Source organism: Narcine bancroftii, chromosome 13, assembly GCF_036971445.1.
Source record: "Narcine bancroftii isolate sNarBan1 chromosome 13, sNarBan1.hap1, whole genome shotgun sequence".
NCBI classification, from domain to species: domain Eukaryota; kingdom Metazoa; phylum Chordata; class Chondrichthyes; order Torpediniformes; family Narcinidae; genus Narcine; species Narcine bancroftii.
In genome coordinates, this window is record NC_091481.1 from 11,634,695 (window position 1) to 11,657,456 (window position 22,762).

At 39.3% G+C, this 22,762-nt stretch overlaps 1 protein-coding gene across 1 annotated transcript in view; it reads left to right on the forward strand.

Annotated features, from left to right (window-relative positions):
• The window catches only part of snd1 (staphylococcal nuclease and tudor domain containing 1), a 767,382-nt gene that overhangs the window by 218,055 nt on the left and 526,565 nt on the right, over positions 1-22,762 (forward strand). The window contains exon 14 of the mRNA XM_069908835.1: positions 12,150-12,222. Within this exon, the coding sequence (XP_069764936.1) occupies positions 12,150-12,222 (73 nt within the window). The remainder of the gene's footprint in view (positions 1-12,149; positions 12,223-22,762) is intronic.

Sequence of the window (22,762 nt, forward strand, 5' to 3'; positions counted from 1 at the left end):
GGAAAGTATCTGAAATACACTGCCTGAAAGAGCAATGAAAGCATTTTGGTGTCGAGACAACTTCTTGAATCATTTTGGCATTGAAGCCTATGAACCAAGTGCTGGAAGATGGGATTAGTATGTTTTATGTCTACTCGAATAATATGAGTATTCCTTCTCCTTTGGGTGTTGTTTCCTCCATATATCCAGAAGTTGCATTTCCTGCATTGATTTAACCATAAATTTGGCTACTTTGCTCTTTCTGCTAGTTTTTTGTCCAGTTTTATCCATCTTTGAATCCAAATTAAGGTTAAAGTCCCCTGCTATCAATATATTCCCGTGCGTATCTACAATCTTCAAAAATATTTCTTTTGATCCTCTTCATTAGGTGCATATATATTGAGCAAATTCCAAAATTCTGAATATATCTGACACATACCTCCCTGCTGGATCTATTATTTCCTCCTTTATTTTGATTGGTACATTTTTATTGATTAATATAGCTACACCTCTGGCTTTTGAGTTATATGATGCTGTCGTTACATGACCTGCCCAGTCTTTCCTTAATTTCTTGTGTTCCACTTCAGATAGATGCATTTCCTGCACGAATGCTATATCAATTTTTTTCTTTTTTCAGTAAATTTAATAGTCTCTTCCTTTTGATTTGGTTATCTATTCCATTAATATTTATAGTCATATAGTTCAACATGGCCATTTCATACTTTGTTTACATCTCATTTCAGCTTCCTCACCATCACCTTTCCCCTTTTCCCCAGTTCCATTTCTCAGTTTTCTTGAACGCACTGTATGACAACACTTCTAAAACATAAAATATTTCAACCATTCCCACGTCTAAAATTCCCTTAACCCCAAGTGCCGTACCCCCCTCACTGAGTCGCCCCTTCTCCCTTGCCGGGCAACCACAAATCGCTTCTCCATTCGGACTGCGAACCCGTCCGCAAGTGTCACCTGATTTTGCAGTGACTGTTATTCTCTCCCACCAACCCCCTCCAAAAAAGATTTTTATCTTCACATTACAACAAAGCTCCCCCTCGTTTCTTCTCTTTTTCTTTTTATGTTTTATTTATTTACTATTTATTTTTTTAACCCCTCCTCTTTTTTCCCCCTTCTCCCTTACTTCCCTTTTCTTCCCTCCTTTAGTTCTTACTTATACATTATTTTTACTTCTTTATATGTAGTTTGTCGTCGTTCTTTGTTCTTGTTACATCTCTTCATCTCTCTTTCTGTTTTGCAGGCGTTCTGCAAATTCTCGTGCTTTCTCCGGATCCGAGAACAGTCTGTTTTGCTGCCCCGGGATAACTATTTTAAGCACTGCTGTTTATCTTAACATAAATTTATAGCCTTTCTTCCATAGGATCGATTTTGCTGTGTTAAACTCCTTCCTCTTCTTCAGTTCAAAACTTATGTCTGGGTAGAAATATTTTTTTTGTCCTTTGTATTCCAGTGGTTTTTTTGTCTTCTCTCATTTTATTCATTGCCTTCTCCAATATATTTTCTCTTGTCGTGTATCTCAGGAATTTTACTAAAACGGATCTTGGTTTTTGTTGTGACTGTGGTTTTGAGGCTAGTGTTCTGTGTGCCCTTTCTATTTCCATTCCTTCCTGCATTTCTGGAATTCCCAGGACTTTTGGAATCCATTCTTTTATAAATTCTTTCATATCTTTGCCTTCTTCATCTTCCTTAAGGCCCACTATCTTTATATTGTTTCACCTACTATAGTTTTCCATTATATCCATCTTCTGAGCTAACAACTCCTGTGTGTCTTTAACTTTTTTGTCACTTTCTTCCAATTTTCTTTTTAAGTCATTCACTTCCATTTCTACAGCCATTACATGTTCTTCCACATTTTCTAATCCTTTCCCTACATCTGCTATGACCAGCTCTATTCTACTCACTTTTTCTTCTGTACTTTTCATTTTTCTTTTCATTTCACTAAATTCTCGTGTCAGCCATTCTTTTAATGCTTTTGTTTGTTCTTGAAATTTTTTTTAATCTATGTACTGTCCATTCATTTTACCTCCTATTCCTCTGTGCAGAGCTTGGTGTTCTCCTTTTTCTGTGTCTGCTCTTTGGTTTGTGTCTTCTATTTCTCTTCCTTGTATCTGTGTCTCTTCTGATTTTCTTGTTGAGCTGCTTGTCTCAGTTTGTTGGGTATTTTTTTTCCATGGTGTCTTGATTTTGATACTCTTCTTCTGGGTTGATTATCTGTTGTGCCTCTAATTTCCTTTTTTCATTCTCACCCCTCCCATTCCCATTTTTTTCTTTATCTTCCAGCTGGGAGCCCTGCTGTCGGGCCTCTGTCAGCTGTTCGTGCTGTGGAGTTTCACTCCACAGCTGGTCCCCCCTCCCATCGGCGTTGTCTTGGTCGTGCACAGTTGCGCACCTCTGCTTGGCTCCGTGAGCCATTTTTGCAGTCCTGCAGTTAGTGGGTTGTGACCCTGCGGGGTCTCCACGAACCTTGGGGAGCGGGGTTCTCCTTCCACAGTGGGTCTCTGCTTTTTCGTGCAGGTAAGGCCTTCACCTTTCTCTTCCGGCATCTTTCTTTATTCTTTTCTTCTTGTTGTTTTCGGCTTTTCTTTCTCAGGTGCCATTTTCTTCACACTTTTATTTTTTATTTGTGTGATTTGTGTGTCTGGGGCTTTGCTTTTTCTTCATTTTTTTCCTTCTTTTCTGCAGCGAGTTGGTATTCTCCTACCGGCCACTACTCCATCATGTGACTCCTGAAAGATGGGATTGATGCCAATGGGTCCCACTGGTCGATATGAACATGGTGGGCCAAATGGCCTGTTTCCATGCTGTATGAATCTAAACCCAGGTTATCAAGACTAAAATCTAATTACAGATTATAAAAAGCTAGATGTAAAACTACATTCAAAAAATATATTTGTATGGCTAGCTGACTAACTGATTGAAAGCAGGCAGGACCAATGCATTATTTTCTGGTTGGTAAGCTGTGTGTTGGAGTGCCACAGGGATCCATGTCAGACTCTCATCCAATTATACAATATTAATAGCTTGAATGAAGAGAATGTGTATCTTACAAATCATTTTGCTGATGAAGAAAGATGAAAAAGCATGATGTAGAAAGAACAAAAATAAATGTGGACAGTTAAATAATTGGGCAAAATTTGGATAGATGGGTTTGTTCAGTGCCTGTTTCTTTCTAGTTTTCCATGTCTGGAGAACATTCAATAGAGTTGCAGTTTGGTCTTAATAGTTGCTGCAAATCTCTTGATGTGCAGAAATATGCAGTTATCAGCTCTGATGGATCAATAGAAAACCAGGATCCTGGTGCCCTCATATCAAACAAAGTTAGTTTTCAGATCCAGCAGGTAATTAGAAAGGAAAGTAGAACTTCGACCTTAATCACAAGTGTGATGGGAAGATAAAAATCAGGAAACCTTTGTGAAAATAAAGTCTAGAAGAGAGTTCAGTACATAGTTCTGGCATTCTTATTTAAGACTTCAACTTGAAATTCCAGTTCAGATTCTCCCTCCATAGATGCTATCTAACTTGTCAAGTACTTCCAATATCTTCCTTCTTTCTGAACCATTCAACAAATTTTTCACTACAATGACTTCCTTATTCTCTGTAATTCTGGACATCATACCTTCTCCCCCCCCCCTTCCCAACTCCCCTCTTCGGCTTTTCATAGGGACCATTCCCTTCACAACTCTCTCCACCCACTCCCTTTGTTACTGGATTTTTCCTTGCATCAGGAAACCTCTGTGGTCATCACTGTATCAGAGAGAGTTGGGGAATGGTTAGGCTGGGAACAAGGACTGTTCCAGGTTACCAACAATAACTTGGGTATACACAAGTGCCCATGGCTACACATTTGATTTGGAAAAAGTAAGGAAAAATAAAATAAGTTGTTCAGGATAAGAAAAGTCCAAAGGTATCTAGCATGCATTTCCAATGAGAGTTTCCAAACACAATGCTCCCTGACACAATGTAAAATGAGGGTGGGTGAAAGGAAGAGAATGTTGTTGAGATTGTATTTCTTTGAATTGACCAAGTTAAATGAAACTTCAGTTTGAAATCAACCTTTTGGTACCATAAGAAACCAAGCACTATATAGTGTCACAAATGAGTTTTCGTACTTAGCAAAAATTTAGTATAACTATTGTAAAGAATTCAAACAAGCAGGATAATAAGTACACCATGATAAATTGATGGAAAGTGAACTTTTATTCCAAGGATATTCAACTCAATCTTGATGATAAATCCTTCCATTCTTTTTAAAAAATAAGCAACATTATCCAATTTATTTTCCCTGAGTGCATTATTAGTGATCTTAAAATGGCATGAAACTGAATCAGCCATCTAAGTGCAAAAATGCTCCAGCTATCTGAACCTAATGGGAAAGGGATAAGTGATGGGAGATGATATTGACAAGGCTATTAAGCCACCCTTCCCAATGCCTTGGTTCATATTTTGCCAAGAATACTCGGCTCCAAACCTCATCACAGCCCAAGGTCAAACAAGGGCATAGGAGCTGAATTCTGAGGGCAAGTGACAATAGCTGCTCTCTACTTCAGGGCAGCGTTTGCTCCAATATGGCAATAAGGTGCCACAGTAAAACTGAAGTCAGTAGGCAAAGGAAAAACATTGAAGTTGGTGGAGTTACATCTCACACAAAAGAAGTTGGCTATGGAAACGAGAAGTCAATCACCTTGGCTCACTTCAGGAGTTCCTTAAGGCACTCTCCTTGGCCCAATCATCTTCACAAGGCTTTCCTGTTTCTTGGTAAAAAATAAGAAGGCTGGCTGATTTTTGTGCAGTGATTAATTCATTCGCAACTCATCAGCAAATGTAGCAGCCTGTGCTGGCGTGCAGCGAAACCCTGATTCAGCATGGGCTGAACTACATTTGTGGCACAGAAGTTCCAAGCAATGATCATCTCCAACAAGAGAAGTCAAAGTACCTATCCTTGACCTTCAATAATACCACTACCATGGAGTCCTTGAATATCAGGATCACAAAATATAGGTGCAGAAGTAGGCCCATTGGCCTATCAAGTCTGCTCTGCCATTCCAATCATGAACTGATCTATCCTCCCACTCATCCCCAGCCCCATTTTCTGGCTTTCTCCTTTGATGGATTTGACTGATCAAATAGAGTCAGTCTGTGTCTTAAATACACCAAATGACCTTGCTTTCCCAGCCACCTGTGACAACAGGTTCCACAGACTCGCGACCCTCTGACTAAATACATTTTTCTGCAAGCTCAGGGAGTTCCCACCTTCGATAAGGTGCAAATCAAAAATGTGAAGAAATACTCTACAGTTGTCTGCATGAGTGCAGCATCAAACATTTTTCAATGTCATCAAGAATAAAGCAGATCATTTTGTTCACCCCCTTAACTTTCTTTTTAAAATATTTTTATTGATTTTAATAAAAATCTATACAAACAAAAAAGGTACAATTCAATCAGATGAAATGGACAGTTACACAAACTAAGACATTCCGTATAACACTAACATGCATAAATTGTAAATCATATTCATCATTCATATTCTAAATAGTATTACCATTTTTAGAATAAAGATCTAATAATGCAAAAAAAAAGAAATGAAGAAAATAGTAGAGGAGAAAAACTCAAACCCCATACCTCACCGCGTTGCCAGATGCTACATTTAACTGGTATTAAAAGAAAAACAACGGTTAAAAAAAGTTAATATAAGGAAAGTGGAAAAGATACAAGTCAGACAATTTAATTATATTGGAGTAAAATTATAAAGATAGTGAGTCATAAATGACCCTCATAACTTCTGGAATCCTATATCTGAATTATTAATTGAATAATGAATCTTTTCCATATTCAAACAGGACGTGATGTCACACAACCACTGATCATGAGTAGGCAGGACAGCATCCTTCCATTGAAGTAAAATCGCACGCCTCACCCCCTTAACTACCCTGAAAATTCATTATTAACACTATCAGTGTACAGTGGCTGCTGTGTGTACCACCTACAAAATGTTCATACAAGATCTTACAAGAAAAAGGAACAGAAGTATGCCATTCAGCCCATCATGTCCGTTTCACCACTCCATGTGACCTGAACCATTCTCACATCTAGTTCCAATTTCTGGCCTTTTCCCATATCCCTTGATACCCTAACTAATTAGATAGCTATCAATCTCCCCAAAGTCCCCCAATGATAAGGCCTCCACAGCTGTTTGTGGCAATGAGTTCCACAAATCCACAACCCTCTGGTGAAAGAAATTTCTCCTCAATGTTGTGGTTACTCTACCCCTGCAGCACCCACCAAACCTGTGACTTTCACCACTAAGGGCAGCAATTACATTGGGAACACCGGCAGATTTCCCTCCGAGGGCCACACATTCTTGATTTGGAAATATATTGTTGGTCCTTCATCATTAATAGGTCTCAAAACTGGAACCGCCTTCCCAATTTCCGCCGGAAGAATAGCTGCATTTGATGGTAGTGACTCAGCGAAACCTTCCAAAGGACAATAAGTATTGGCCTTGTTAATAGGGTCCAGATCTTTGTTTTTCAAGTCTTGACCAGTTAGCCTTCCTTGAACTGCTTATAAAATAACAAATTCTGGGCAGAGTACTCAAGATATTATCTGACAAATATTTGACATAACCTCCCTACACTATATTCGGTTCCCCATAGCAATAAAATTATCTTGGCTTTCCTATCCATTTGCTGTACCTGCAGACCAGTTTTATTCCAAATTGTGCACTAAAAAACACCTCGATCCCTGCATTCTTTCACCATTTAGATTTTTCATTTGATAACATTGATAATAAACATTTTCAAAGTTCAGAGATATTGTCAGAATTTATACATGACATCATATACAATCCTGAGATTCCTTTTTCTGCAGAAGAGGCAGAATTACCACTTATTTGTAGTGCAAAAAAAAAACCTACTCAATATAAACATGTAAAACAAATGTAAAAAAACCCCTGCAATACAGAGAGAAAAAAAAAAAAAAATTTAAGAGTCCTTAAATGAGTCCCTGATTGAGTTTGTTGTTGAGGAGTCTGATGGTGGAAGGGGAGCAGCTATTCTTGAACCTGATGGTGTGAGCCTTGTGGCACCTCTACCTCTTTCCTGATGGTAGCAGCGAGCACAGAGCATGTGCTGGGTGATGAGGATCCTTGATGATTGCTGAAGCTCTCCAATGACGGAGTTCCCTGTCAATGTCCTCAATGGTGGGAAGGGTTTTGCTTTTGATATTACACACTACATTTCATGTTACATTATCGTTGCCTGTTCATATGACCAATCTACATCCCTTTGTAGCTGATTTCATATCTTTGTACCAACAGCAAATTTAGCAGCACATCTTCAGCCAATCTATCAAAACATTTGTGGAAATTTTGGTTGATTTACCATATTTATATGGCTGCATGTTTTGTTAGAGAAATGAAAGTATAATCTTTGCAGCTCTGATTTCAAGGATTTCTTCTGAACAGTCACAAATATTTCATCGCAGATAAGGCCCAACTCCTGAGATTTTTCAGCTTTTTAATTTTTATTTCAGATTTGCAGCATCTGTCTATCTTTGAGGTTTGTACCCTCCTCAACTGCTTCAGGTATTTAGATACAGCATTGCAGGGAAATGAGGAAAGCAATGATACCAGACCTACTGTTCATATATCACTAATAAAATTATTATTCCAGTAATTTTTGCACATTTTGTGAAATATAACTCTCAATGAGCCACCACCAAGTTAAAGAAAAAGTTCAAATCCACTTTCATGCCAAATTAAAAATAGTTATTTTGTGCAGCACTCAATACTATTCAGGGTCAGGACCAGAAAAAAAATTGCACATCTTTTCTATTATTACCATCTACATGGTTATTAAGCACACAATTAATATTGTGAACACCTGACTTGTGGACACCCTGTATCTATGAATGAGGTTGGATGGATTCAGCAGCTGTTGAGAGACTGCAGACATTCTCTGCCAGGTGGATTTGGAGGATTTTTGTGCATCTCCACCCAACTGGTTTAAAATATAAAGATTGGTTTTGCTTTTAATGGTTCACCGTGTAATTAAAGATTCATTCATTCTTGCCACTGGAAGAAAAACAAACAAGCTGAAATTCATCAATCTCCTTCAGTAATTCTTCCAGCTTTACATGAGCAAACCTTGGGAGGCACTGTTTCCTTCATATACGTGAAAGATTAAACAAATTTGTTCTAAACATGGACAAAGTACTCTGTTAGAGTTGGGCTTCTTTCTTTCTCCTCTGCCAGTTTTGTCTAATCAGAAGATTAGAGCATGTTGGTGAGGAAAATATTGAAGTAGTATATGTTATTCCTCTATTCTCTTCTCAAATGTTGACCATCGTTTACCTTTCTCGACTGTGACTATTGATGAAAATCACCTCACAGATAGGGGGGTCTGCTTTGTTTTAAGACCCCCTTTCCCAATCTGAAACAAGTAATTCAATACTGTTAAAACTGCCTCTCCACAGTTAGAATTTGTTAAATGGCTGCCTTTGCAGACATTCGTTGAAGGATATTTGGTGCCTTAGGGCTTTATGGCAGGAGGCTTGGTGCCAAGTAAAGAACTGAAGGGAAGAGCTGTATAAACATATTTCTTTAACTGGCCTTGGCAAAATTTTCATGTGCATTGGCAGCGAATTAATTTCAGGTGTCAAAATGTAAGTATTCTTAGTTTTATTATTGAGGCGACAATCTGGAAGACTGTACTGATGTGTTGCATTAAATTAACCCTAGTTCCTTGAAGGTTCACGGCCTGGAGATGCTTTTAGATGCCTTTAGGCATATACCTTTATCTTGAGATTCTAAAATATTTTTTTCTTTTTTCAGCCAATTTCTATGTCTCTTATTTATCTTCATCAGATGTATTATATCTGTGTGATATTCTATTATTAAAATGGATTCAGTTTAATAAACGATGATTTAAGTAAATCGGTCAAATAAGGAAATGAAGGCTGCAGCAATCACATTGCATTACTCAGAATTGAGTGCCTGAGAGCTTTTCAGTATATGCAGTGTGCCATTGACAAGGTTAGGTCATGAGGAAAGCAAGTTCATATCCCAATTTATTTGGCTAGAAATTGAATTGATGAAAAATATACTGACTAGTTCCTGGGATATTGACAGTGAAGTCTTGGTGATAGACTATTGACAGTCCCAGAATTGGGAGATCAATTTTTGATGGCTAAATAACATTGACCTATAAATAAATAAGGCCAAATACCAGTGGTGCTTTCGTTTTTGGGTAAGACATTTTATTCATTTATTCATTATCAGCACCTCATTTATTTTGTTACTTGCCCTTGAAGAGGCGATGAGGCAACTTTCTAAAAGTGCAGTTTTTGGCTGATAATGCTTTAGCCATGTCATCCAGAATTGTTTCAAGATTCCTTTATTGTCATGTAATAATACAGAAATTGTAATATTACAATAAATTTCCTTCTGCCTTCCATAAGGCAGAGAAAGAGTCACCATTCTTAAGAGAGAAAGAGAGTCCATTCAGAGACACTGAGTGTCTGTGGATTAGCCTCCAGAGCTCCTGCAGCCGCATAGACCCCTATTCAATCCATTGGCAACCTGGGCTCCAGATACAAAGCTGCAACATGACCAGGAAGCCTTCAGCGCCTAAAGCCCTTTGGAAGAGAAGCACAAAATTCTGTAGACACCATGGTTGAAGTAAAAAAACACAAAATGCTCAGCAGGTCAAACTATGTGGCAACGATGATGGTACGTAACTGACGTTTTGGGTTTGAGCCCTTCAAAGTATGAGAAAATGCCAGCAAGCATCTAAAAGAGTGGGGGGGGCTGGGGTGGGGAGTGGCAAAGGCAGGAGATGATAGGTGGGGAAAGGAGGGAGGGGACAGCAGCAGTGAGGAGGTAGAAGGGTACTGGGTGGGTAGGAGAACTGGAAAAGCAGGAAAAGGGGGAAGGGGAAAGAAAAGGGAAGTAGGTTTAGTGGAAGGTGGTAAAGTCAATGCCATCTGGCTGGAGAGTGCCCAGATGGAAAAGAAGGTGCTTCTCAGCACCCTCACCAATCTGGGTTCTGTGAGTTCCTCGACTGCAAGTTGCTGACAGTCTTCATCCACTGAGCCCCTCACTGTTGCTGCAGGATTGTCTCTTCTGCTTCTTCTTCTCGGTAGGGGGGGGGGGGTTGGTTTGAGGGGGTGCAGTGTTCTCCCTGTTTCGGGTGCTGTGTGCTGGTCCGCTGCTCCCTGGAGTCTGCAACTGCTGAGCATAGGTCCTACCGTATTTGGCCCAGACACTACAATTGCAGGATTTTAATTAAAATCTAATTTGCTTAATAAATTATTGCAAGTTACCTTCCAGTTTTACATTTAACACAGTGCTCACTCATCTTGTAGCTCTATTTGCCGTCTGCAGGCTGAAATCAGTGAACGTATACCAGAGTCTCGATCCTGATGAGACTTGCATTGCTTTTCCTTTTCAAGTAATAAGAGATAGACTTGAATGAAAGTAAATTACTTTTGAAATCAAAAGTCATTTGAACACTCATTTGGCCTGAACATCTAAAGTCACAGAGAAGCTTTTTAGTATTTTAAATGCAATTTGAGATGAAGCAAAGTCCTTCCATAAATTGCATGTCTGCAATTGTTACTCACTGCAAGTTAAAGTGCTGGGTATTGGAGCTCAATATTTTCAAAGATAAACCTGCAGACTTTTTTTTACTTTCAATATTTTCCCCATGTCTAGTAAACGTTGCACTGTTCTATACAATATGCATTCATTTGTAGCACGATGTAAATTAATAGCTGTTATTCCGTTACATTGCTGTAATGTGTCATGAAAAATATTTATTCATTTTATTTCAATTCTTTTATCGTGCTTTATTTCACTCTTTTTGTAAAGAAAATTGGGGTGCAAGTGGGATAACTTCTCCAGTATTTCAGACATGGCCTCATTTAGCAGTTGCTATCCATGATTCACAGATTTTAGCTGGGTTCTGGATGGCAATTAAAAGTGCAAAATCCATCCACCATTCCTCTCCTTTCTTTACCAATCCCAGCTGGGTAGTTTATGAGTTGGTGGGCTTCTGTGTGCTCTTTGATGCATGGCCTTGAGTATTTTTGAAACCATTTTAAATAATCCTCTTATTTCAGTGGCCAGAGATTCTCAAGAAGCAGTAAAATGTTGCATTTCAAAGCATCTTTGAATTCATTCTTTAATATTTTGCACTTTCTGCTTGCTCACTCATCTCTTTCCATGAGAATTCAGTTAGAGCATCTTTCTTGGGAATCTGGTGTCAAGCATGCAAATCACGGCCTGCCTACCACAACTAACTAAGAGTTTCTGGGGGGGGGGGGGGGCGGGTGGAGGCTGGCTTTGGTTTGCATATCCTATTAGTGATGGATGGTCTTCATCTAAACTCAATGGTCAGACTTGGATTGATCATGTGAATTCCCCTCCTGCATTGCAAAGCCCTAAATCGGTTTCTATATTTAATTCACACCCTATATTTAATTCACACCCATGTCCTAAACTAAGGAGTTGACTCCACAAATTTATCTCTCTGCCTTGTTACTCCTTTAAGCTACTACTTGAAACCCTTTACCAATTTTTTTGGTTGTCTGCATAATATGAATGATGTCAAATTTTGCCCAATGCTCAGAAATGCTTGGGGATATTTTGCTACATTTAATTTCCAATATAAATGCATAAATCTTGTTGTTTGGATATTGGTTTTTATCTATTGTGAACTATTGTTTCAACTGTAGACAAAATTGGCTCCTTACCAGATGATATGCTTCATTTTAATATTTTTTATCTAACTTGTTCTTGGAATGCCATTCTAGATCTTTGCAAAATTATCCATGGCTGATTTTAAAATAATAAATGGTGGATATTTTGTATAAGGAGCAACAGAATTACCTTTTATTGAAGTTTTTAATTGTTTAATTGTACCTACAGAATTTTCTTTGTTAAATTCTGATTTTGTATGCATCAATCTAAAGCTGTTGAAAATTAGATGCTAGAATCAAAAATAAAAAATGGAAAAGCTGGGAATGCTTAGAGAAAAAGAGTTAAGGTCAAAGTTGGCTCTAAATTGCACAGAGTGGGAAGGGGTGGACAAGATAAAAAGGATATCTTTTGATACGTGACCTTTTTTTGCTTATCTTCCTTCATTTTGCTGTCATAGGGCCATTAAGAATGCCAAAGGACTGCACAGTAAGAAGGAGGTGCCAATCCACCGTGTTGCTGATATCTCTGGGGTAAGTTGTGTACGTTGTTGCACAAGCAAGTCTTTTTAAAATGATAGAAGTTATTTTTGAATTGTGTGCTAAACCTGTAAAATCTTTCAAGGTAATGATGACTGGAGATGAGTGGTTTGGAATTTTCAGTGCTTTGCACTGAGCATGCTCCATTGTTGTTTTGGAAAAGGTGTGAACCTTTGAAATTGTACACTATAATATAATTATTTGTTTGCTCATATTAGAATGGATTCAGTGTTGAAGAATTTTAGCACAACATCTATCCTGCATAACTTAGAGATATCGAGATGTTTAGATGAAAATTTCCTATTAACAGATGTTTCAAGGACCAAGAAGTACATGTTTTAGGTTTTGGCCAAAAAGTACAAAGGGAAGATGAGGAAAATAAAGTGGGAATAATGGTGCTGTAGAACCTGCTTACTGTGAATATATGGCTTTCAAAGGGATTATTGGATAGGCACATCATTGAGAATAATTTACAGGGTTGTGGGGATAGGGCAGGGAAATGGGACTGATGCAATTGATCTACTTGGAGCCACACAGTCTAGATTGGCTCATTGGTGGCCTTCTGTGTATTAATTACGCCATGATACATACAAACCTCCAGCAGAACCTTGATTGGTTTCTAGGTCCTGGCTATAAAATGTTTTGCAAGTACTGAGAATTTCCAATCATGCATCACTGTTGCCCTGAAATGCTACTGATTCAGTCTTGGTGGTATCAAGAATTTATCAACTCCTGATCCCTTGGAGCTTCTTTGGTTGTAAGCCCTAATATGGGAGTATGATAGTCTGCAGCAGTACTGAAGTTACTTGATACTCTATTTTTTTTAAAATTTTTTATTTTTCACACTATGAACCATTCTAACCAAAATACACGCAAACATTTCCCTCTTGAATATACACAGTGTCATTTTCTCCCCTTTTTCCCCCCTCCCTTCCCTCCCTCCTTCACCCTCCCCCCCTCCCCACCCACTCAACGTTCAACCTATATGATACATTAAACCCATTAAACAATGTCCTCACACAATGAAAATAAACAAGAAATTTGTGTCTTCCACTTTTCCATACTGGGTCAGTTCATTTCATCTTCTTCTCCTTCTGTCATTTTAGGCGGTGGGGGTCCGCGGTAGGACTTCTCTGTTGTGTTCCATGTACGGTTAAATTACTTGATACTCTATGAAGATAATGGAACCTATTTGATCTGACTTGATACCCCTCTGCTCCAAAGCATAGTCATTTGTAACCAATGTTAATATTCATCTCTACATCCCAGTTGAGGCTGGTGGAGTTCAGGCCATGAAGTACTTCTAGAACTTTGTCGTAAATAACTGTAAATCATCAGTAACTGATTTGGCCCTCAAAATGCAGCTGCTTCTTTTCCTTCCAGTCTTGTGATCCGGCAACTCGTATTGCAGTTTTAATAATTTGCTTAACAATAGCAGGAAATGTTCACAGTAGTTAAGCTTTTGTTGGCCATCAGTTATGTCCATTTGGTTGAGCTAGATGTCTCCAAAACCTTTTCAACCTGGTCTTTAACTGGAATCTTTCAGCATCTGTCTTACAAACGTGTAGCAGCTTCTGACATAGTCAATGCATGTTTGTCTTTCTTCAGCCATAATCCTTAAATTGCCAAGTACATCCAGATTCTCCTTGACTCTGCTCTCTTGCCACACACACTCAAATGCCAAGTAGTTCGCCAACAACCTCTTGCAAATGTCAGATCAAACCATCCATGTATTTTTTCGAGCTTACTGCTATTGAAATAAATGTCTTTCGAAGTGGAATAGTCAAAGATGTCTATTAATCATTATCTACTCCAAACTTCAGCTTATGTATGCAACTTGACAAGAATTGTGAATATCTGTCCTCCTAGTTAAGCTAACTTTACCTGATGTTAGTTCGTATATATTTTCAATAGGCCTTATATTCCTGTTTACTTAACTTTAGCTTTGTGAATTGTCTTCAAACAAACTGTTTGAAAAGTGACCCTTGATAACACAGTTAAGGAAAATGCACTCTTCCAAGTTTGTACTTATGCTGTTAGCATCCCTATATCCAAAAAAAAAATCAAAGTTTGGCTCCTGCAGCATTAACAATCTTAATGATGTTGCAAATCTTGTTCTTGTCCAACCACTGTTTCCATTACCTAAGCAATATCGAGTAGCTGCTTCACTACATCCAGGATGTCCCGCATAATACCCCTAAACTTGTATAATGTTCTTGGTGTTGAACAATCCATCTTAAATCTGTAATCGAATCAGCAGAATATTAAACTGAATGCTGAGTCCAGCTGTTGAACTACTTTGATTACCCTGTGGGATTACGGGTGAGGCAGTTATGCCGCTTAAATAGATTAATTCTTCAAATGCCCTGTATCATGGTTAAGCTGAAGCCAGCAATGATTTTTTTTTATCTACACACCAACAGATTCAAGGAAAACAAATTTTTATCTTTTCCATGATTCATTTAACTTGTTGAAAGACTCTTAAGATATGAATTTTGGTCGTTGGACTCCTACAATCAAGCACAAAAGACTGAGTCAATGAAATCAATAAATCAGTCAATTGTGCTAATTGACAGCTTCAGAGGGAAACAACACGAAATCTTGTAATTGTATAGGTAACACTGTGGTAGGAACATGATTACCACAGAGATTGCATGAGTCAGAAAATAGACACTTGTATCAGGTATTGGAATTGATAATAACAAAGTCATAGAACAGCAGTGCTCTTCCTAAATGTTAAGAAAAATTCAACATACAATCTTGCACTTGAAGGTTTCATTAACATCAAATGAAATTGGATGTAGCTATTACAAATTCCAAGGTCAAAAGTGGTTTCTTGGTAATGAACGCTGGACAGCAATTAAGACATGGCTATCATCCATTTCTGGGGAATATATTTTAAAAAGGTGGAATATTTTCAATTGGGAGGGTTAGAGCAAACTGACTGTCTTCTTTCTTTGGCTTGGTTTCGCGGATGAAGATTTATGGAGGGGTAATGTCCACGTCAGCTGCAAGCTCGTTTGTGGCTGACAAGTCCGATGCAGGACAGGCAGACACGGTTGCAGGGGAAAATTGGTTGGTTGGGGTTGGGTGTTGGGTTTTTCCTTCTTTGTCTTTTGTCAGTGAGGTGGGCTCTGCAGTCTTCTTCAAAGGAGGTTGCTGCCCGCTGAACTGTGAGGCGCCAAGATGCACGATTTGAGGCGATATCAGCCCACTGGCGATGGTCAATGTGACAGGCAGCAAGAGCTTTCTTTAGGCAGTCCTTGTACCTCTTCTTTGGTGCACCTCTGTCTCGGTGGCCAGTAGAGAGCTCGCCATATAACACGATCTTGGGAAGGTGATGGTCCTCCATTCTGGAGACGTGACCTATCCAGCGCAGTTTGATCTTCAGCAGCGTGGATTCGATGCTGTCAGCCTCTGCCATCTCGAGTACTTCGATGTTGGAGATGAAGTCGCTCCAATGAATGTTGAGGATGGAGTGGAGACAACGCTGGTGGAAGCGTTCTAGGAGCCGTAGGTGATGCCGGTAAAGGACCCATGATTCGGAGCCGAACAGGAGTGTGGGTATGACAACGGCTCTGTATACGCTTATCTTTGTGAGGTCTTTCAGTTGGTTGTTTTTCCAGACTCTTTTGTGTAGTCTTCCAAAGGCGCTATTTGCCTTGGCGAGTCTGTTGTCTATCTCTTTGTCGATCCTTGCATCTGATGAAATGGTGCAGCCGAGATAGGTAAACTGGTTGACCGTTTTGAGTTTTGTGTGCCCGATGGAGATGTGGGGGGGCTGGTAGTCATGGTGGGGAGCTGGCTGATGGAGGACCTCAGTTTTCTTCAGGCTGACTTCCAGGCCAAACATTTTGGCAGTTTCCGCAAAGCAGGACGTCAAGCGCTGAAGAGCTGGCTCTGAATGGGCAACTAAAGCGGCATCGTCTGCAAAGAGTAGTTCACGGACAAGTTGCTCTTGTGTCTTGGTGTGAGCTTGCAGGCGCCTCAGATTGAAGAGACTGCCATCCATGCGGTGCCGGATGTAAACAGCGTCTTCATTTTTGAGGTCTTTCAGTTAAACCCAAATTAACTTACAACCCCCATATGTTTGGATGGTGGGAGTAAACTGGTGTCCCAACAGGAAACCCACTCAGACACCAGGAGAACAGACAAACTCCTTACAGACAGTGCTGGATTTGAATCCTGGTCGCTTGCATTGTAATTAACACAGTGATTGTGGAGAAATTAGTAAAAGCTTGTCTGATCAGTGTGTTATTTATGTTCAGCAGTAACCTAGTCCATCTTTCATTGTTTAGTTCTTTCAATGTATCCTTTTATTTTTTTTCCCTTTCTTTTCTGCTTGACTAATTTTGTCCTAATTACCTGAAGAAGGATCAGTGGTAATGCAAGTTTTGGTGATTTTAGTATGGAATTGAGATATGTGTTAAATTCTATTGAATTCATACTGTTGAATTTGGAGGCAAGTGGTTGATTTAACAGGATGCAGCAATGTCATTCACATTGTCTCCAACTGAGATGCAAATTGAAACTTCAAGGCAACATCTATGGTATTTAAATTAATTAAAATAACATAGATTTTAAAAATGTTTTCCTTTATTCATGCAGACCATATTATTTAAGGTGTTGCTGTAATAGCCAATCTAATACACAAATACCGTTGGTAAAACAAAATTTGTTGTCCTCGTCATTTAGTTTGGCTTATGCATGACACGAAGCCTACAGTGTGATGGACTCTTACTGTCAGGTGAAATGGCCTTGCAAATCATTGAACAGAAACCAAACTATTACTAATTGTGATTCAAGAATGTAGCTCATCACCACCTTCTCATGGGCAATGAGGAAATAAATTATGGCCTTGCTGGATCTAGGTGTATCCTGAAAAATCAAGGGAAGGAAAAAAAAACCACTACCTTAGAGCAATGTTCACAGAACTGGTCGAGCATATTTTGCTTTTTTATTTCACAAGTATGTCAGATTCACACCCATCTTTTAAAAAAAAAAGACAGGAATTGTCCAAAATGAGGCCGAAATGCTTTTTAAAAAGGGAGTTGTTAAAAAAGCAACCATGGGGAAGAAAATACGAACTGGAGAAGAAATTAATATCGAGGTTATTGCAAATAAACCCTCCATCAGTGAAAGGAGAATTAAGGAAATGGAGTTTTGTAAGGTACCACAATGAAGCTGGCATCAGGAATATTGTCTCTTGCTGATAGCTGAGCTTTTGCTAATTTTGGAACACTTAAATCCATGTCTTGAGACTTATTTGCAGAGTTGGATGCTATCTGTAGAATTCATCCATCAATGAGAAGGAATACAAAATAATCCAATGTCCATCTCAATCTGTAGATATTTTTATTTGCTATCTTATTGGTCTCAACGTTAAACTAGGTTCCCAAAATTGTTGAGGGGTGGGGAATAAATGGAAACATGCATTGTGTTAAATAATAAACTCTGTTATTTAGGACATACCATATACTTTTCACGTACAATACAACTCCGATTAGTCAAAATCAGATTCTCCAAAATTCTCATTAATCCAAATTTTTTTTGGAGCCGAACTGACCGGGGTCATTGGGCCCCCAGAGCTGGCTGCAGCGCACCTTGGACCTCGGGCTTCTGACATCAGCGCAGTCCTCGGGCCCCCGGCAGCAGCAGGACCACAGGACCCCGGCACGAGCGGGGATCTTGGGCCCCTGGCACGAGTGGGGCCTCAGTGGGGAAGTGTTGGTGATCGGCAGTGGCCAGCATTTTATTTTGGGTGAGAATTAAACTTTATTTTAATGCTTAAAAGCCTTACCTTGTTGTTTGTTGTTGTTGCTTAAACACTGTTAGAAGTGATTTGCTGTTGATACCGGTCTGTTTTTATAAAATGCCCGGTTCTCTGAAAAAATTGTTTGTCTGAAATGGGCTCGGTCCCAACCATTTTGGATAATCAGAATTGTACTGTACAAGGTTATAATACTTTGTACGATAATTTTTAGTTGATGTGCAAAATAAATTAGCAATTAAATTTGAACTGAGCATCATGAAAGAAGATTTGTGTCAATGTAGATTGTATATATTTGTTCCTGTTCTGTGGGATGGTGAGAATACAAATTGAAGCATTTGAAGTACAGAATATTAGTGTACTTCTGATGGCTGGATGGATACATGAGGATGGAAGGAATAGAGAAATTTAGGCTGCAGGATCAGCTGAAGTGATTGGGGTGAGTAGAGTATAAACATTATTAGAGACCAGTTGGGCTGTTTGTGCTGTAGGATTTGAGTGTCCCTCTACAAGTCTACTTGGTGGGATTAGGGGCTAACAGAATCTCAGATATCACAGCACTTAGAAATTGTGTTTGGGTAGAATTTAATCTAATTTCTGTTTTGCCTTTGTCACTACCTGCCAGAGGGGGAAAAAAACAGACCTTTCTTTTTAAGGACCGTTTGAACACACTAAAATGTTGTAAATATCATAAGGATGGTTCTCCTTTTGTATCCAAATAAACCTATAGCTCGGTGTTCTTAGGCGGTCTCCCCTCCAAGTACTGACCAGTCCTGAGCCTGCTTAGCTTCCGAGATCAGACGATCTCGGGCGTGGAACATTGACCTTTTTTTTTACGTCTTTCATTATACTTGATGTTGGAGAATCCGCTTTTTGTTTCTATTTAATAAGTTTGCTTACCTCAGATTGTCTCGTAATTGAAACCAGTCAGCAGAATTTGCTTATGTGTGTGTTTGAGATGATAAATAGTTTAAAAAGAATGTTGGCACATTTCTTGAACATTGGGCATAAGAGCTGAAACAGTGTTCAACACTAGTAGGCCACATGTGGAATGATGTATACAATTCTGGCTCGCACATTACAGGAAAGATGTTATTGCATTGCAGAGTGCAGTGTAAATTTACTAAAGTGGTTCTAAGACTGAAATATTGTAGCTTTGAAGAAAGATTGGAGAAGTTACAGTTGTTTTTGCAACTGTGGAGGCTGACAAATTTAAATTAGGTGAACCACAATGGAGTAAATAGAAGCACATATTTTCTAACCAGTAAAGGAGGGCTAATAGGCTAATAATAATTGAAGGATTAAAGGGAGATCGACGGGGAAAAAAAACTATCTAAGATATAATCAGCCCTGGAACATACTGCCTGGAAAGGCGGTATCATATTGAAAAATGACACGAGTTGCAATTGAAGGGACAGACATACAGATTATGGACAGAAGAACGTGAGAAAATAGGACAGGGGTAGGAAACAGCCCCTCGTCTACTCTGCCATTCAATCTGATCATGGCTGACCTGCTCCAAGCATAATCCCCTCCTATATTTCAGTCCTCTCTTTCAAAAATTTATCAACTTCCTCTTTAAACACTCTCGGGTTGGTGTGTCTTATGTAATTGTGTTTCTCCAACAAGAAAAAAATTTGTTGCATCTGAATATTGCACTATATCTCATCTCGATTGTCTACTGACCACAATTCTCTGTAGTAGAGAATTCTAGCGATGAACACCCTCTGTAGGAAGTTGCTCCTGTGCATTTCAGTTTTAAATGATTGCCCTGCATTCTCCCACCAGTGGAAACATTTGACAAACATCCTTTTGTTCTCCATGACTATCTTCTATGTTTCAATAAGACCACCTGCTCCTTTCCCCTGACCCCCAGTGAAACATAGAAACATAGAAACATAGAAGATAGGAGCAGGAGTAGGTAATTCGAGCCTGCTCCGCCATTCAACGAGATCATGGCTGATCTTAAAGTTCAGTACCCCGTCCCCGCCTTCTCTCCGTAACCTTTAATACCCTTATACTGAAGAAATATATCTAATTCCCTCTTAAATATATTTAATGAACCTGCCTCCACTGCCCTCTGTGGCAATGAATTCCACAGATTCACCACCCTCTGGGTATAGAAATTCCTCCTCATCTCGGACCTAAATGGTTTGCCTATTATCCTCAAACCATGGCCCCGGGTTCTGGATTTTCCCATCATTGGAAACATCGCATCTGCATCCATTCTGTCCAGTCCTGCCAGAATTTTATATGTCTCTATGAGATCCCCTCTCAATCTTCTAAACTCCAGCGAGTACAATCCCAATTTGCGCAATCTTTCCTCATAAGTCATTCCTGCCATTCCAGGTATCAGCCTGGTGAATAGCCTCTGCACTCCCTCCATTGCAAGAACATCCTTCCTTAGATAAGGTGACCAAAACTGCACACAATACTCCAGGTGTGGTCTCACCAAGGCCCTGTACAGCTGCAGTAAGGTATCCTTGTTCCTATACTCAAACCGTCTTGATATGAAGGCCAACATACCATTTGCCTTTTTAACTGCCTGCTGTACCTGCATGCTCGCCTTCAGAGACTGATGTACAAGTACCCCTAGGTCTCTCTGCACTTCCCCATCTCTTAATCTATTGCCATTCAAATAGTAATCTGCCCTCCGGTTTGTATTACCAAAGTGGATAACCTCACATTTATCCACATTGTAGTGCATTTGCCATGTATCTGCCCAGTCCCTCAATTTATCCAAATCACACTGGAGCTTCCTGACCCCCTCTTCCGTGCACACAACCCCTCTTAGCTTAGTGTCATCTGCAAATTTGGAGATATTACATCCAATCCCCTCATCCAGATCATTAATGTAAATTGTGAACAGCTGGGGTCCCAGTACAGATCCCTGTGGTACCCCACTGGTCACCGCCTGCCACTCAGAAAACGAGCCATTTATCCCAACTCTCTGTCTTCTACCTGCCAGCCAGTTCTCAATCCACATCAATACTTTGCCCCCAATCCCATGAGACTTGATTTTGGAAGCCAGTCGTTTATGCGGGACCTTATCGAAGGCGTTTTGGAAGTCCAGGTACACCACATCCACTGGCTCTCCCCCATCTATTTTACCTGTCACCATCTCAAAGAATTCCAATAGATTTGTCAAGCACGATTTTTTTGATCCCTTCTCTGCTAGTCATATGCTCCGCTATTACATCCTTAATAATGGATTCCATCATTTTGCCCACTACTGATGTAAGGCTCACAGGCCGATAATTCCCCGCTTTTTCTCTACCCCCCTTTTTAAATAGTGGGGTAACATTAGCTACCCTCCAATCCATGGGTACTGATCCTGAGTCTATCGAGTTCTGGAAAATAATTCTTAAAGCATCTGCTATCTGAATGGCCACTTCCTTGAGTACCCTAGGATGTAGATTATCAGGTCCTTGGGATTTATCTGCCTTCAATCCCATCAATTTCCCCAAGAGCATGTCCTTAGAGATACTGATTTCTTTCAGATCCTCCCTTGCATTAGTCTCTATGTTTCCCAACATCCTTGGGAAGTTATTTGTATCCTCTCTTGTAAAAACAGAACTAAAGTAAGAATTTAATTGGTCTGCCATTTCCTTATTCCCCATTATATATTCCCCTGATTCCGTCTGCAAAGGACCTACTCTGGATTTCACCAATCTTTTCCTCTTGACATATTTATAAAAGCTTTTGCAGTCGGTTTTTATATTTGCCGCAAGCTTACTTTCGTAATTTATTTTTGCTCTCTTGATTAATCCCTTTGTCCTCCTTTGCTGCATCTTGAACTGCTCCCAGTCTTTGGTTGCGGTACTTTTTTTGGCCAATTGATATGCTCTCTTTTTGGATCCAATGCTGTCTCTAATTTCCCTTGTTATTCACGGTTGAGTCACCTTTTTTGGTTTATTTTTATGCCAAACCGGTATAAACGATTTTTGCAATTTCTCCATTAGATCTGTGAATGCTTTCCATTGTCTATCCACAGTCAACTCCCCCATAAACACCACCCAATCAATCTTACTCAACTCCCGTCTCATACCATCATAATTCCCTTTATTTAAATTCAGGACCTTAGTCTCGGTTTTAATTTCATCACTCTCCATGTCGGGCGAGAATTCGATCATATTGTGATCGCTCCTACCCAAAGGATTAGCCCCTTATCCCTCAAAACTCCAAAGAATATTGATATAATTACTTTAGCTGCTTGTGATAGGATTGCCTCCAGTTCCAGTATATTCTTTCTTAAATAAGGGGGCCAAAACTTCATAGTACTCCCAGTGTAGCCTTATCCAGACCCAAGATATCTCAACAATACTTCCCTTTTTCAAAACTCCAACTTCTGAATGATGTCGACCAATATGCCATTTGCCTTTCTAACCTCTTGCTTCATTTGCCTGCTAACTTGTTTGTGATTTGTGCACAGGCACCTAGATCATCTTTAGTGTTCTGAAATCTCTTCCCGACCTCGAGCCATAAAAAAGGATTACATTGGACAGAAATATTCAATTGGCATATGCAATCTTTTGTAATTTTTTTTGATTATATGAACATTGTTAAACAGTGCTGTATGGCAACAAAGTGATTTTTTTTGCATTGTGATTATAGTAAATACGTCAGTCTATTATTACCCAGTTGTTCATTCATGACCCAATTATCTTTGCAAAGCTTACAAGGTCAAAGTAGAAAAATAGAACCTTTGAAGTCTATCTTGCTCAGTCTTCAATTTAATTTTATTTAAATGCAAATTGAGTGATT